The sequence below is a fragment of the Pholis gunnellus genome (assembly GCF_910591455.1).
Source record: "Pholis gunnellus genome assembly, chromosome: 11".
Lineage (NCBI taxonomy): Eukaryota > Metazoa > Chordata > Actinopteri > Perciformes > Pholidae > Pholis > Pholis gunnellus.
Window position 1 is genome coordinate 18,493,101 of NC_136538.1, and position 12,836 is coordinate 18,505,936.

Genomic DNA, 12,836 nt, shown 5'->3' on the forward strand with positions numbered 1-12,836 from the left:
ACAATCAGCAACCGTGGTGGCCTTTTTTTGATAAGCAACTACACTTTGTTTTTATTTTATTTGTCACAATACATTTTATAGTTTGTATTTATGTTGGAGTACATAGTGTTTTTTCATGCTTCAATTGTAGTGCTTGCACAAGATCAATAAACAGTTTTATCTTATGATAAAAGAGTGGAGAAATGTAACACATGCAGATCATGAACCACTCTGTTAAAATGATGTGAATAAAGTCTGTCACAGATTCAAGAAAAGGTGTTATTACTCTGATGTCCACCGTGGGAAGACACTAGTCTGTGTCTGTGGATGTAGACAACACTATCAGCAGAATAGATTTTCATTTTATTATTGAGAGTAGCTACTGTGAGGTGAACTCTTGTTTTAGTCGTCATGCTCACATCATTTATTCTTTGAGAGAGGAGATTAGAGAATGAGTATGTATTTGTGTATTTGTCTGTTTACATAAGGAACAACACTGGTTGAATAAATAAATGCTACTGTAAAATAATACAGGATGTGCCACAGAAGATCTAATCATAAAGTATTGATTACCACTGCTTGTGTAAAATATGACATATTATGTGACATTGTTTTGAAATAATGAGAAATAAAAATAAGACAACTGACAATGGTTTGTATTGTTTTATTCATGCATTGTCAGGACAAGTGCATTAACATATATAATGACTATAACTTAGTAAAACATAACTGCATGACGACATTTGCTATTACACTATCTTGGGGACAAAAAAATACAAAAAATAACTTGACAAAAACAATTATACGAGTCAAAATACACATTTTGAGCTGAGGTTGTGTTTATATAAACCAGGGAGTTATAATACTGATTCTTTGGCATTATAAAGCAAACAGTAAAGAATAGCTTTCAAGAGCAAGAAGCAAATACAACTCAAACTGAGTTGATCACCTGAGTGCAATTTTAAGTGCCTTCAGTCTCTTTATTTTTAGGGCTATTGCAGTTTCTTGCATGTCACAGAGATACAACCCTCAGTCAAAGCAGGCCAACAGTAACAGTAAGGATAGAATACATTTGAGATCATTTTTTATTTTTTTTTAAAAAGGGAGATTATCCAAGAGGAACAAAATAACATAAGTTAGTTTGGATAAATAATATCCCCATTCAAATGTCAAAAAATAACAAAATTCATGGTCTTCCTTATCCAGTGCTGATAAGGTGGCTTTATCAAACTTAGAGGGTCGAAAAGGATAGAGGGGGTCGTATGCTATATAGATTGTAAAGCCCCCGAGGCAAATTTGTGCTATTGGGTGATGTATATAATATATATATATAATAAGGCCTTTTTATACACAACTAAAAACAGGTTTTAGCCCAGCATGCTCATGCACACAGTCACATTCAAGCACTGAATACATGGTGGTGTTTTAACTGAGTTGACCGAGGTTTGGTACAGAGGGACTGAAATGTCACTGAGGTTAAGTATGAGCTGTGAAGTCAGATGCTGAGCAGTCAAGAGCGTAATGACAACTTGGCAACTTTATCCTTTTAAGTGTAAGAAAATGGTTCTTCACAGTTTTCTGCTCACAACAACGTTAATTATTCACAGCACCATGATCCCAGAGAGTTAATACATTGTGAGAAGAAAACAGAAAGCAAGCATTTCCTTTTTTTCCTGCTCCAATTGCAGTTCTTACCAGTCTGAAGTAACTGTACAGGTGTAAGTGCAACATCTCCCCGTCTCCCTGATTCCCCCGTGAGATGACTCGTCAAACACATGGGACGGCGCTGCCCTGACCAGCACTACTGCGCCATTCTTGGCATATACCAACCAACCTGTACAAGTTCAGTATGATCACCAGGAAGTTCTTAACGGCGAAGAACACCAGCATCTGATGATAGAATTTGAAGTAGATCATGAGGGCGAGTCTGACCACCAGGAAAGGCCCGTCTTGGATAAACAAGGCCTCCACGATGCTCCAGATGTCCTTGCTGTACTTAGTCAACAGGGACACCTCGCCGGCCTCCTTCTCACCCTCATTGTCTGGATTGGAGTTCACCTCTTTTTAAAAATGGGGAGACAAAAAAAAACAGGAACTCAGAGTCAAAGTAACAGTCTGTTGTATCGATTTCTTTGTTTAGTGGTTTTAACCTGATTTAACCTGGTACTAAATGACCGAACTATTCTCAACTGCTGTTTCCAAAGGCAAAAATGAACTTTGAAAATCAGATGTAGAGCCATCAGGAGTGGAAGTAACAAATTAGATTTAAATTAGATTTCAAGTATTGTAGCCTGATTAGTTGCATCAAGTTGCATCCATTACAGAGTACAAAAGTCCCACAAAAAAGTGATAAGAGCTCCACAGATTTGACTCTCCGGAAATGATACATGTTGTAGTTTGAGCTCACTGGAGTGGGGATGCAAAGCGGTTATCGGTTAGTGAATAGTACAAAAAATGAACAATTCAATCAAACACCAGTGAATGCGCTAAGTGACCAAAATCAAACACTCCCACAATGTCAAGTAACCAGGTGCATGCTGCATGTGGTTTTGGAGACAACGTATAGCGGAACTATCACAGAAGCGGTTTTGAGTACTTCGTCATGTGTTAATAATGTCTGTGGACAGATTTTGTCACGAGATAGAGTCACAACCGTGCAAGATGCATACTCTAAACTTTAAAGGCGTGTAGTTGAGATCAAAATGAATGCTGAGTTTGAAGATGGTTGTGGTCCGAGCAAGGATGCAGGATGTAGGAGGTAGGAAGGGATGGCCCCCCTTCCCCATTTCACGCCCCTGGCCCGATTTAGCATCACGGTTGTTTTGATGGTCTTTAGTTCATTCTACTATTATTTCTAGAATTCTAGAAGAAAAGTCAGGTTATTTTATTTATGTAGCTTGATAATGCTTGTTCCTGTCTTAGTGTTTATAGTTATGGAATGCCATTTTTATTTTATTGTCAGAATTCTTTACTCTTTTCTGGTTAATTTCCATCCCTTTATCGAACGATAATAATAATATTTTTACACAATACTTTTACTTTTCCTTCAGTAAATTTCATTAAAGTAACTTTAGTACAATATTTTAGTACTCCTTCCATCCCTGATGAACATGTTGCATCTGTTTGTCAACACTTTGTGTTTACACGGCATGCAAACATACTGGACATGACTGCACCAACTAACAAAAAGACACACTACGCTATGTGAGCGGACACAAACACAAACTGAACACACAGAAATAAAAGCAGCTTCCTTTGTGAACACAACAGAAAACTTTGCATTCATGCTCTGAGTGCTCTAAATGCATTATGATGGTAAAGCTATACATGAAAGTATCACTATAAAGAACCTCAACATCCATTGGTAAGATATTTAATGTTTGGTTATGAATAATTGAGATCATTACTGGAGTTGTCTTTTCCGAGAACAAAGTAACGCTGTTTCTAATCACGTTGTAATGTTCTTTACAGTTCGAAGATGGGTGTGGTCCGAGCAAGGGTGCAGGATGTAGGGAGTAGGAAAGGATGGCTGCCTTCCCTACTTCACGCCCCTGGCCCGATTTAGCATCGCGGCTGTTTTGATGGTCTTTAGTTTATTCGACCATTAATTTCAGAATTCTAGAAGAAAAGTCAGTTTATTTAAATTATGTAGCTTGATCATGCTTGCTGCTTCTGTCGTAGTGTTTATATTTATGGAAAGCCATTTTTATTAAATTGTCTGAATTTTTTCCTCTTTTCTGGTTAATTTCCATCCCTTTATCTAAATATAATAATAATATTTTTACTAGTGCTGGGCAACAATTACAATTTTTAATCGCGATTAATCGCATGATTTTTTGGCGATTAATGCCGATTAATCGCATTGTTATGTGCAAAATATATGAACAAAAGTGCAATAACATTTAGTTTGCAAACACTTTAAACAAATAAGGTGCTTTTTAACAGCAGTATTCCCTTTACACAGTAGCAGCTAAAATACAGTTATGATTCTGATAATAGATATTCAGCTGGTGTTCACAACTTTATCAAATAGATGCAATTTGAAATATACACCTTGAAAACTGCAAACCTATGTACGTTATGCTTTTTTCTTCTTTATTTTGTTTGTTAAATTCTCAGTAGCGATAACTAAATGATATGCTTATTATGCATATTACAAACAAAAACACTTTAAAAACTCTAATAATTTTAATGAATCGTTGCTTTCTTGTTTTTTTGGTATTTTGGTCAGACACATATGCAACGCTGATTACTGTAATATGTGTGGTATTTGTCATAAATGTACGCTGGTACATAGAGGATGATAAGAAGCTGTACATGGAGGGACTTAGGACCCAGGGGAATGTAAGTGAAGGAAACAGGAAGAGACAGAAGAGACGCCAGCTGTTCACCCCTTGCTGGACCAGCCAGTTCTTGTGTTAAAAATGTCCGCTTAATAATTGGAAAAAAACTGCGAGAAACCAGAGAATTTATGACACCGCCATAAAGTAATAAAAATCAGTGAGAGGGGGATGTTATTGAAGAGTTTCTGAGCACAGCCTTCAAGGAGGGAGGAATGGGTCAATAAGATGGCCGACGGAAGTCCGAAGGGTTCGGCCAATCACTGAGCTCATCGATTGGCTGAGAAATGAGAAACATGATACTTTTGAGAGACTCAGCAGGGACAAAGGATCTTCGAATTGCAGAAGATCCTCAGACCTCCTCCTGGCCATGGGGCAGCCATACCTGTCTGTCATGTGGCCCGAACGGAGCCTCATATTTCATGGAATATTATGTTTGTTTTACTGTCGATAGTGTAATTCAGTTTGCATTTGTTTTAGCTTCTGTTAAGAATATTAAATACTTTTGATTTTAACCTGAACCATTTGATTTGAGAGCAAGGAGGGGGGCTGCTTCTTCTCCTCTGTTTGAGAGACTTTTGAACTCAACAGTGAACACAACAGAAAACTTTGCATTCAAGCTCTGAGTGCTCTAAATGCATTATGACGGTAAAGCTATACATGAAAGTATCACTATGAAGAACCTCAACATCCATTTGTAAATTGTTTAATGTCGGGTTATGAATAATTGAGATCATTACTGAGGTTGTCCTTTCCGAGAACAAAGTAAGCGTATAATGTTCTTTCTAAGAAGAGAGGTGGTGGGATTGCAATGTACTGTATGTGAACAAGAGGTGGTGCAATCCCGGCCATGTGGGTGTGAAGGAACGTTTCTGTAGCCCGGACATTGAACTTTTAGCCATGGGGCTGCGTCCTTATTATTTGCCTGGGGAGTTCTCACGTTGTCGCTGACGCAGAGGCAGCAGTGGACACCATCCACTCCACTATGTCTAAACTGCAGATTCAACATCCTGGTGCATTTTCAGCAATTACTGGAGACTTTAACCACACCACACTGGTTAAAGCACTGCCAACTTTTCATCAGTATGTTAACTGCCCCACACACAACAATAAAACTCTGGACCTAATGCCATGGATGCATACAGTGCTACTGCCCTTCACCCCCCTTGGTAGGTCTGATCACAACTTGGTCCTGTTAACACCAAAGTATGTTCCTCTGGTGCAGAGGCAGCCTGTAACCACCAGGACTGTGAGGAGGTGGACACAGGAGGCTAATGATGCCTTGCAGGACTGCTTTGAGTCGACGGATTGGGATGTGCTGTGTGGACCACATGGGGAGGACATCAACAGCATGACAGACTCTATCACAGAATACATTCAATTCTGTGAACACACCACCATAGCATCGCGGACTGTACACTGCTTCCCCAACAACAAGCCATGGATCACCAGTGACCTGAAAGTTCTCCTTAATAAGAAGAAAGCAGCCTTCAGATCTGGGGACAGGGATGAGCTCAGGAGAGCTTCAGCACGACCTGAGAGAGAAGCTCAGGGAGTGCAAGGAGTCCTGCAGGAGGAAGCTGGAGGCCAAACTCCAGCAGAACAACGTGAGGGAGGTGTGGACCGGGATGAAGCAGATAACTGGCTTCAAGGTTGGAGGAAGACAACCACGGGGCTCCCCGGAGAAGGCCAATGAGCTAAACTGTTTCTTCAATAGGTTTAGTTCACAGCCCTCATCTGTCTCCTCCACACACCACACCTCACAAACACCTCTGCTGCCTCCCCCTCCCCCCTCTGCCCCCCCTGGCGAGCTGCATGAACACAGGGCCCTCAACATCAAAGGGCTCTTCGACTGGGCAGTGGGCTGCCTGATACGGTGGTCAGTGTTACTTGAGCTCCACAGGGAACTCTTCTGTCTCCCTTCCTGTTCACCTTGTACACCACTGACTTCCATTAGAACTCGAGGTCATGCCATCTGCAGAAGTTCTCTGATGACTGCAGTGGTCGGGTGTATAGGGGATGGACGGGAGGAGGAGTACAGGGCAGTAGTGGATAACTTTGTGGAGTGGGCGGGTAGAAATCACTTGCTTCTAAATGTGGCCAAGACCAGAGAGATGGTGGTCGACTTCAGGAGGAAGACGACAGCTCCACAACCGCTGAGAGTTCTGGGAGAAGATGTGGACATGGTGGAGGACTACAAGTTCCTGGGTGTCTCCTTCGACAACAGAACTGGAAGACCAGCATCAACGCTGTGTAAAAGAAGGGGATGAGCCGACTCTTTTTCTTGAGGAAACTTCGATCCTTCAATGTGTGCAGCAAGATGTTGGAGATGTTCTACCAGTCTGTTGTGGCCAGTGCACTGTACTTCTCCGTAGTCTGCTGGGGGAGCAGCATTGGAGCCAGAAACACCAACAGACTTAACAAACTGGTTAAGAAGGCCGGCTCCATCATTGGCTGGAGACTGGACAGTCTGTAAAATGTGATGGAGAGGAGGACACTGAAGCAATTATTATCCATATTGGATAACCCGGACCACCCTCACCACCTACTGCAGGGACAGTGGACTCCAACAGACTCAGCCAGCTCCGCTGTCACAAGGACAGATACAGGAGAACATTCCTGCCCTGTGCAACGCGGCTCTACAATAAACTAGACTCAGTTATTCGGTTTGTTTGTTTGTTTGGTTAAATCTTTGCACTATTGTTTAGTTAGTTAATCTTAATATTATTCTATTTCAATGTATATTGTGCTTTTTTATAGTTAATATTCGTTACTTTGTTATTTTGATTGTATATATTGTGCATTTATTATACTTAATATTATTTATTTACTATCTATCTATCTATCTATCTATCTATCTATCTATCTTCTGTCTTTCATGAAACACCATCCTTTGTTCCCTCAGATTTTCTCTGCTCAGCGTAGTAAGCTAGCTGGGCCGTGCCTGATAATGGCTGATTCCTCTTATCTTAAGTTCAGGTCTGGAGACTTTGTCGGTCCAAAGCTATATATGTAATGGATGTGTGGGACTAGATTTCCTCCTAAAGACTGTCAACATTTATACAAACTCCTTATACACTATTCCTGTTAGGGATTTAAAAACTGCTTAATAAGCAGCAAAGGTATTTGTTTAAGACACACACACTGACCAGCCACATGTAGGGGGAACTGCAGCATGCTCCAAGTCCATACAGCTAAGACGATGTAGGCCAGCTGAGGACTGTTCTCTCTGGAAAAGACACTAGAAAATACAGACAAAGTCAGTCCCTATAGTTTTAACACTAGTTAATGCATTGATGTAATGTCATGATTTGGCGACACAGATTATGTAAGCTTGCCTTAAAAGTGCTTAAGTTCCCTACCTTTGTGTCTATTGTTTGTACATATGTGTGAACATACTTATATGCAATGCATGATTAGCCACCCACTTGAGATCTGACAGCGTCTCACTAGTGAATTCGAGGATGTCTGCTGCAGTGCCAACAAAAATTAGGAGAATCTGCGAGAGCTCCTCACGCGTGACTCCCAGTGGGAGGAGCCACTTCCCCACGATGAGGAGGAGGAGCAGGATCTGGTGAAGCGCCAGGATCCAGTTGTCGGAACAGACAGTCGATATCTCCTGGTTCAAATTCTGGAAAAGGAGGAGAGATTGAGAGTTATTTCTCCGTCAGAAACTTAATGGTTTGCATCCTTCAATATGAAGCTGGCTCTCAGCTCATGTGATGCTGCCAGTTTCTGTCAGATGTTATTGTAGACTCTTAGATTTACATCCCTGTTATAACTAAAATAGGGAAATAAATTAAATCAGGCCAAAGACAATACAAGTCAGTATGATTCATTGTGAAAAAAGAGAAAAATATTGAAAATCACTTCAGAATTTTCCTTGAATGACTCCATTATGTTGCACAATGTGGACTTTGTTTTTCTAATTGAAACACAGTAAAGAGCTGAGGCATTCAGACAACATTTTGAGGTGTGTCCTCAGGCTTTCTAATTGTCCAGGACTACAGGGTGTGGTGGTGGTCTATCTGTTATTTATAGAAGACATTTTTAATGCTCCCCTCTTACGGTTATCGTCCACAGAGATTTTCAGGCTCTTGCTCAAGTCTTGCTACTTTACATAATTGCCGTAATGAATCCAGTGCCGCAGACAGTGTGTCATTATGAGTGACGTTTCAAGCATCCTGCTCGTTATCCGAACAATCAGCAACATTCTGAAGAAGATTGGAAAGATTTCCACATTGAAGTAATATTTCAACATTAGCGAGGAAGCAATTTCTTGACAAATCTCAACTACTCCTGTTGTTAGGAGCTCTTGGTTAGTTTCACTACCCTATATATTGTGCATAATCCAGTCTGCAAGAAATACATCATCAAAAAAAAAGAAGCTTCTTAAAGTATAGAGTATAGTTCTAGTAGCCTATACGAGAAACGTTCTATGAATCTTTCAGTGCGCCACTCTTACGTTCAGGTAGCCCTGGTAGGTGATGTTTCCCAGAGACTCGTTCAGAGTGATCATCTCACGCAAATTCTCCCAGGAGTCCAGCGTTTCGCACTGAAAACCGTTGAAAGAGGCTTTTTACAGACAGAGTGCTTGTACTTTCACCCCAGTGAGAAATGAAAAGCTTAAAAGCAAATGTAGATTATGAATACAACTGTAGCTACACCCACCAACATCTGTCAATAGATTACATGTACAGAAAGCATTAGAATGTTTTTTTTTTTTTAAACACAATGTATTTTTTTTTATGGCGTGGAGTACCTCATGGTCGCTGGCTTTTTCCTGCTGTTGGTGGAGCTCCAGGATCCAAATGGAGGGAATAATACTGATGAGAAACAGAAAGATAGGAGGAGAAAACCTGCAAGACAAACAAAAGACCTTCATCAACACAACTTCATAAAGACGCATGGGGAAAAAGATGGAAAACAAACCTCAATTTTGTGTTAAAAAGTCCCACACCAGGAAGTGTAATAGTTAAACAGGATAAGAAAACACATGTTTTGGACATCTCTGAGCATCGGAAAGGAAATGAATGGGTGGATGCTTCTCTTATACAATCTTACATACTGTAGCCAATTGCAGTTTTTTATTATTATTGTGTGTTAAATAAGAATATCTGCTGTCATTGAATGTTAAAAAAAAAAAAAAAAACTAATATCTACAGATGAAATGTGAACATGGAGGATGTTTGAGGATGTTAAGGGCCACCACCCCATTGTCACCGTCCCAGGACCGGTTAAACAATAACAGCAGGGAGACAAGCAGGATGCAGAGAATTTAGGGCGGTGATGGAAGGGATAAAAACAGGGAAGATGACAAAAGCTTAAAATATCCATGCAATATACTCTAAATCTATTCAGCATAGAAAATATCTTCAAACCAGGTTGTGAAGATTAGTTTTACACAAAACAGAAACTCCTGTATGTTCCAGTAAAGTTGCACCCTCAGCATAAAAGCTATATAATTTACAAACACTTACATGCATGCACCTCATCTTACCATTTAAAATCTTGCCCCTTTTGAATCTTAAGCGTTATTATCATTTCAACGACAAGCGGCAGCAAGAGGATAGTGAGGAGCCAGTAGTAGGGGTCGCGCTCAATGAGTTTCACCATGCCGATGCTGACCAGAGAGGCGAGGAAAAATAACACTCTGGGTATAATCGCACATATAGTCTTGTACATCTTGCTGCTGGTTGAAGGTCAGTATCGTGCACTGCAGATGTCCCTGTTATTCCTGAAAAGTTAAGATCCCAGAAAGCCAGTGGTTGCTGCTTCAACAGTGAGGGAAAAATGTTGGATGTAGTTTTTTGAACAAAGTCCCCAAAGTGTAAGCTGCGCCTATAAAGGAAGGCCCGTCCAGTTTGATCTAACAGGAGACGATCGTGAGGCTATGCGGGACTCAGTGGGCTGCTGTGATAAACCGAGGTGTCTCATAACATCATTCAGAATTAATCAATGATTTATGAATGACAGCATGGGGACGTCACTACAATATGTAAATGTAGAGGAGAGGGCAGCATCACATCGTCTGTTCATTCATCAGGCATAACAACATGAAGCGCACTTCCTCTGCTGTCGACCGCGAACTACCCTGAAGTAGTGCTCACATTTCCAATGCAATGCTCATTTCTTTTTGCGAAACCACGTCCAGGCAGTGGTGGATTAATTAAATGCTTACCAAAAGTTAAATATAAATAAGTAAAAGTCCTGAATAACTTCATTTGACTACAGAGGCCTTATATTCACAATTAAGCTTACCTAGAGTATGAAAAGTAAAAACTATATTATATTATATAGTATATATAACTGAGTTATTATCATTATTACTCTCGTGGACGTGGTTGCAGTGATTCCCTCTTTTTGAAAGCATAATTGAATGACTGTTTTATACCGTCATTGACTGCTGCTGAGTCCTCACTACTCTTAACTGGAGTCGCGAGTATCAGTTTGGAATCATGTTTCGTCTAGGATTACGAACTGTACGTAATTATTGCTGGCTTCCAGACTATTTTGGGACTCGAAAAAGTTTGACCTCCGACTAGAAAAAGTGCAATGGAACGCCACTCAAAGTCGAATCCATCTAGACTTCATGAAGAAACAATTGTCTGACTTCACACAAAATTGTGGAGGCCGCACGACAGAGTTCAATTGTGTGTACAATTGCCAAAGAATCCTCCGTTTGTCACGGTCAGCCATGTTTTTTGTTTACGTTTGGCGTCAGTGCACCTGGAACGCGTGAGGGTTTGCCCTTTGACCTCTTCTTCTTCTATTTAACTATTCAGTTCAAGATGTAAGTGTGACAAATACATCAATGAGGTAGGTCAATCATGCTTAGTGTTTAATAAGAATGAACCAAACGTCTCTTTATTTTTCGATTGTCATCATTTATTGCCCCGTGATCAACACATGCTCACTCTTCCATGTAGGTATGTTTAGTTTTTAAATTACACACACATAACAAGTAAATACATGATGTATACAACTAGGTTGCAAATTTACCATAAACATCAAATATCAGATTAAATAATCAGCATTAAATACAACTGTATCAATAACCTAGATAATTAACAAAGGCACAGGTAAATGTGACTAAATCTTTGGTTTAAATACAGGTATACTGTCATCTAGTGGTAGAAAGATGGTAAAGCAACAGCATCCTACATTGGAATATCAGTGCCAACAGAAACAACTGTGAACACAAAAATGACTTTGATGAAACTATATAATGAACTGTATTGCATCAAACAATGCACCGGTTAATCGAAAACTTGGCAGAATATTGAGTAGATTTCTACTAAAATCAATCTGGCCAGCCAGTGTAGGAGAGAGGAAACAGTAGAAAGGCCTGTGACCTTGGAAAGGAGACAGACCTTTCCTGTCCTTGTTCCAAAGTGTCTGTCATCTTCTTGGTTTGCATCACGTGACATCACAATGAGAGTTTCAGACAGTGAAACAAGGAGGAGAGAGAGTATCCAGCTGTATGCAGGGGAAGAAATATTACATCCAAAAGTCATTGCGGCTTGAGTTTTTTAAGAAACCACTTGTGTATTTGTTTTCTTGTTTCCAAGTGAAGAAAGCTTGTTCACTTTTTTCCTGTTTCTTCCTCACTGAGACTGTACGCATTCTGTTGTGATGATTGAACCTTCTCTGCACAGAGAATAAATACTTAATAAAAGACAAGCTGGTTTTTGGTATTATGTATTTCAGCATTAAAAGACTCACGCTGTCAATTTGGCCACAGGTAAATATAATCAGGAGGGTCACTTGATACAGGTGTTGCTGAGTGGACAGGAGCTTTTTGACCGTGCGATATAAATGAATGTTAATGTTATGATGTCTTTAGTCTATGTTGAGGAAATGGATTATGACAGAGAAAGTGGTTGTCGTATGTTTATGTGAGAAATAAAATGCCTATGTTGGACACTGGACTTCGTTATTTATGGCACGCGTAGAAACAAGCAATCAGCAACCGTGGTGGACTTTATTTGATAAGCAACAGGGTCACTACACTTTATTTTTATTTTATTTGTCACAATACATTTTATAGTTTGTATTTATGTTGGATTACATAGTGGTTAGTGGCTTTTTTTTTCATTTGTAGTGCTTGCACAGGATCAATGAAGTTTCTTGTCTTGTGATAAAAGTGTGGAGAAATGTAAAACATGCAGATGTTTCCAAACAGGACAAAACCACTTGGTGTTAAAATGATGTGAATAAAGTCTGTCACTCATTCAATAAATAAATGTGGGTGTTATTACTCTGATGTCCACCGTGGGGAGACAGTAGTCTGTGTCTGTGGATGTAGACAACACTACCAGCAGAATGGATTTTCATTTTATTATTGAGATATAGCTACTGTGAGGTGAACTCTTGTTTTAGGCGTCATGCTCACATCATTTATTCTTTGAGAGAGGAGATTAGAGAATGAGTATGTATTTGTGTTTTTGCCTGTTTACATAAGCGACATCTTTTCTAAATAATGATAAATAAATATAAGACAACTGATAATGGTTT

At 39.8% G+C, this 12,836-nt stretch overlaps 1 protein-coding gene across 1 annotated transcript; it reads right to left on the minus strand.

Moving 5' to 3' along the window:
* Positions 1-1,746: 1,746 nt before the first annotated feature.
* LOC306702707 (transmembrane protein 26-like) lies at positions 1,747-9,935 on the minus strand (the record flags this gene model as incomplete). Its single annotated transcript, XM_079168362.1, has 6 exons — positions 1,747-2,039; positions 7,469-7,548; positions 7,748-7,950; positions 8,785-8,874; positions 9,082-9,178; positions 9,820-9,935. The coding sequence occupies 6 exons, from the start codon at positions 9,933-9,935 to the stop codon at positions 1,747-1,749; spliced, it is 879 nt and encodes a 292-aa protein (XP_079024488.1).
* Positions 9,936-12,836: the final 2,901 nt, after the last annotated feature.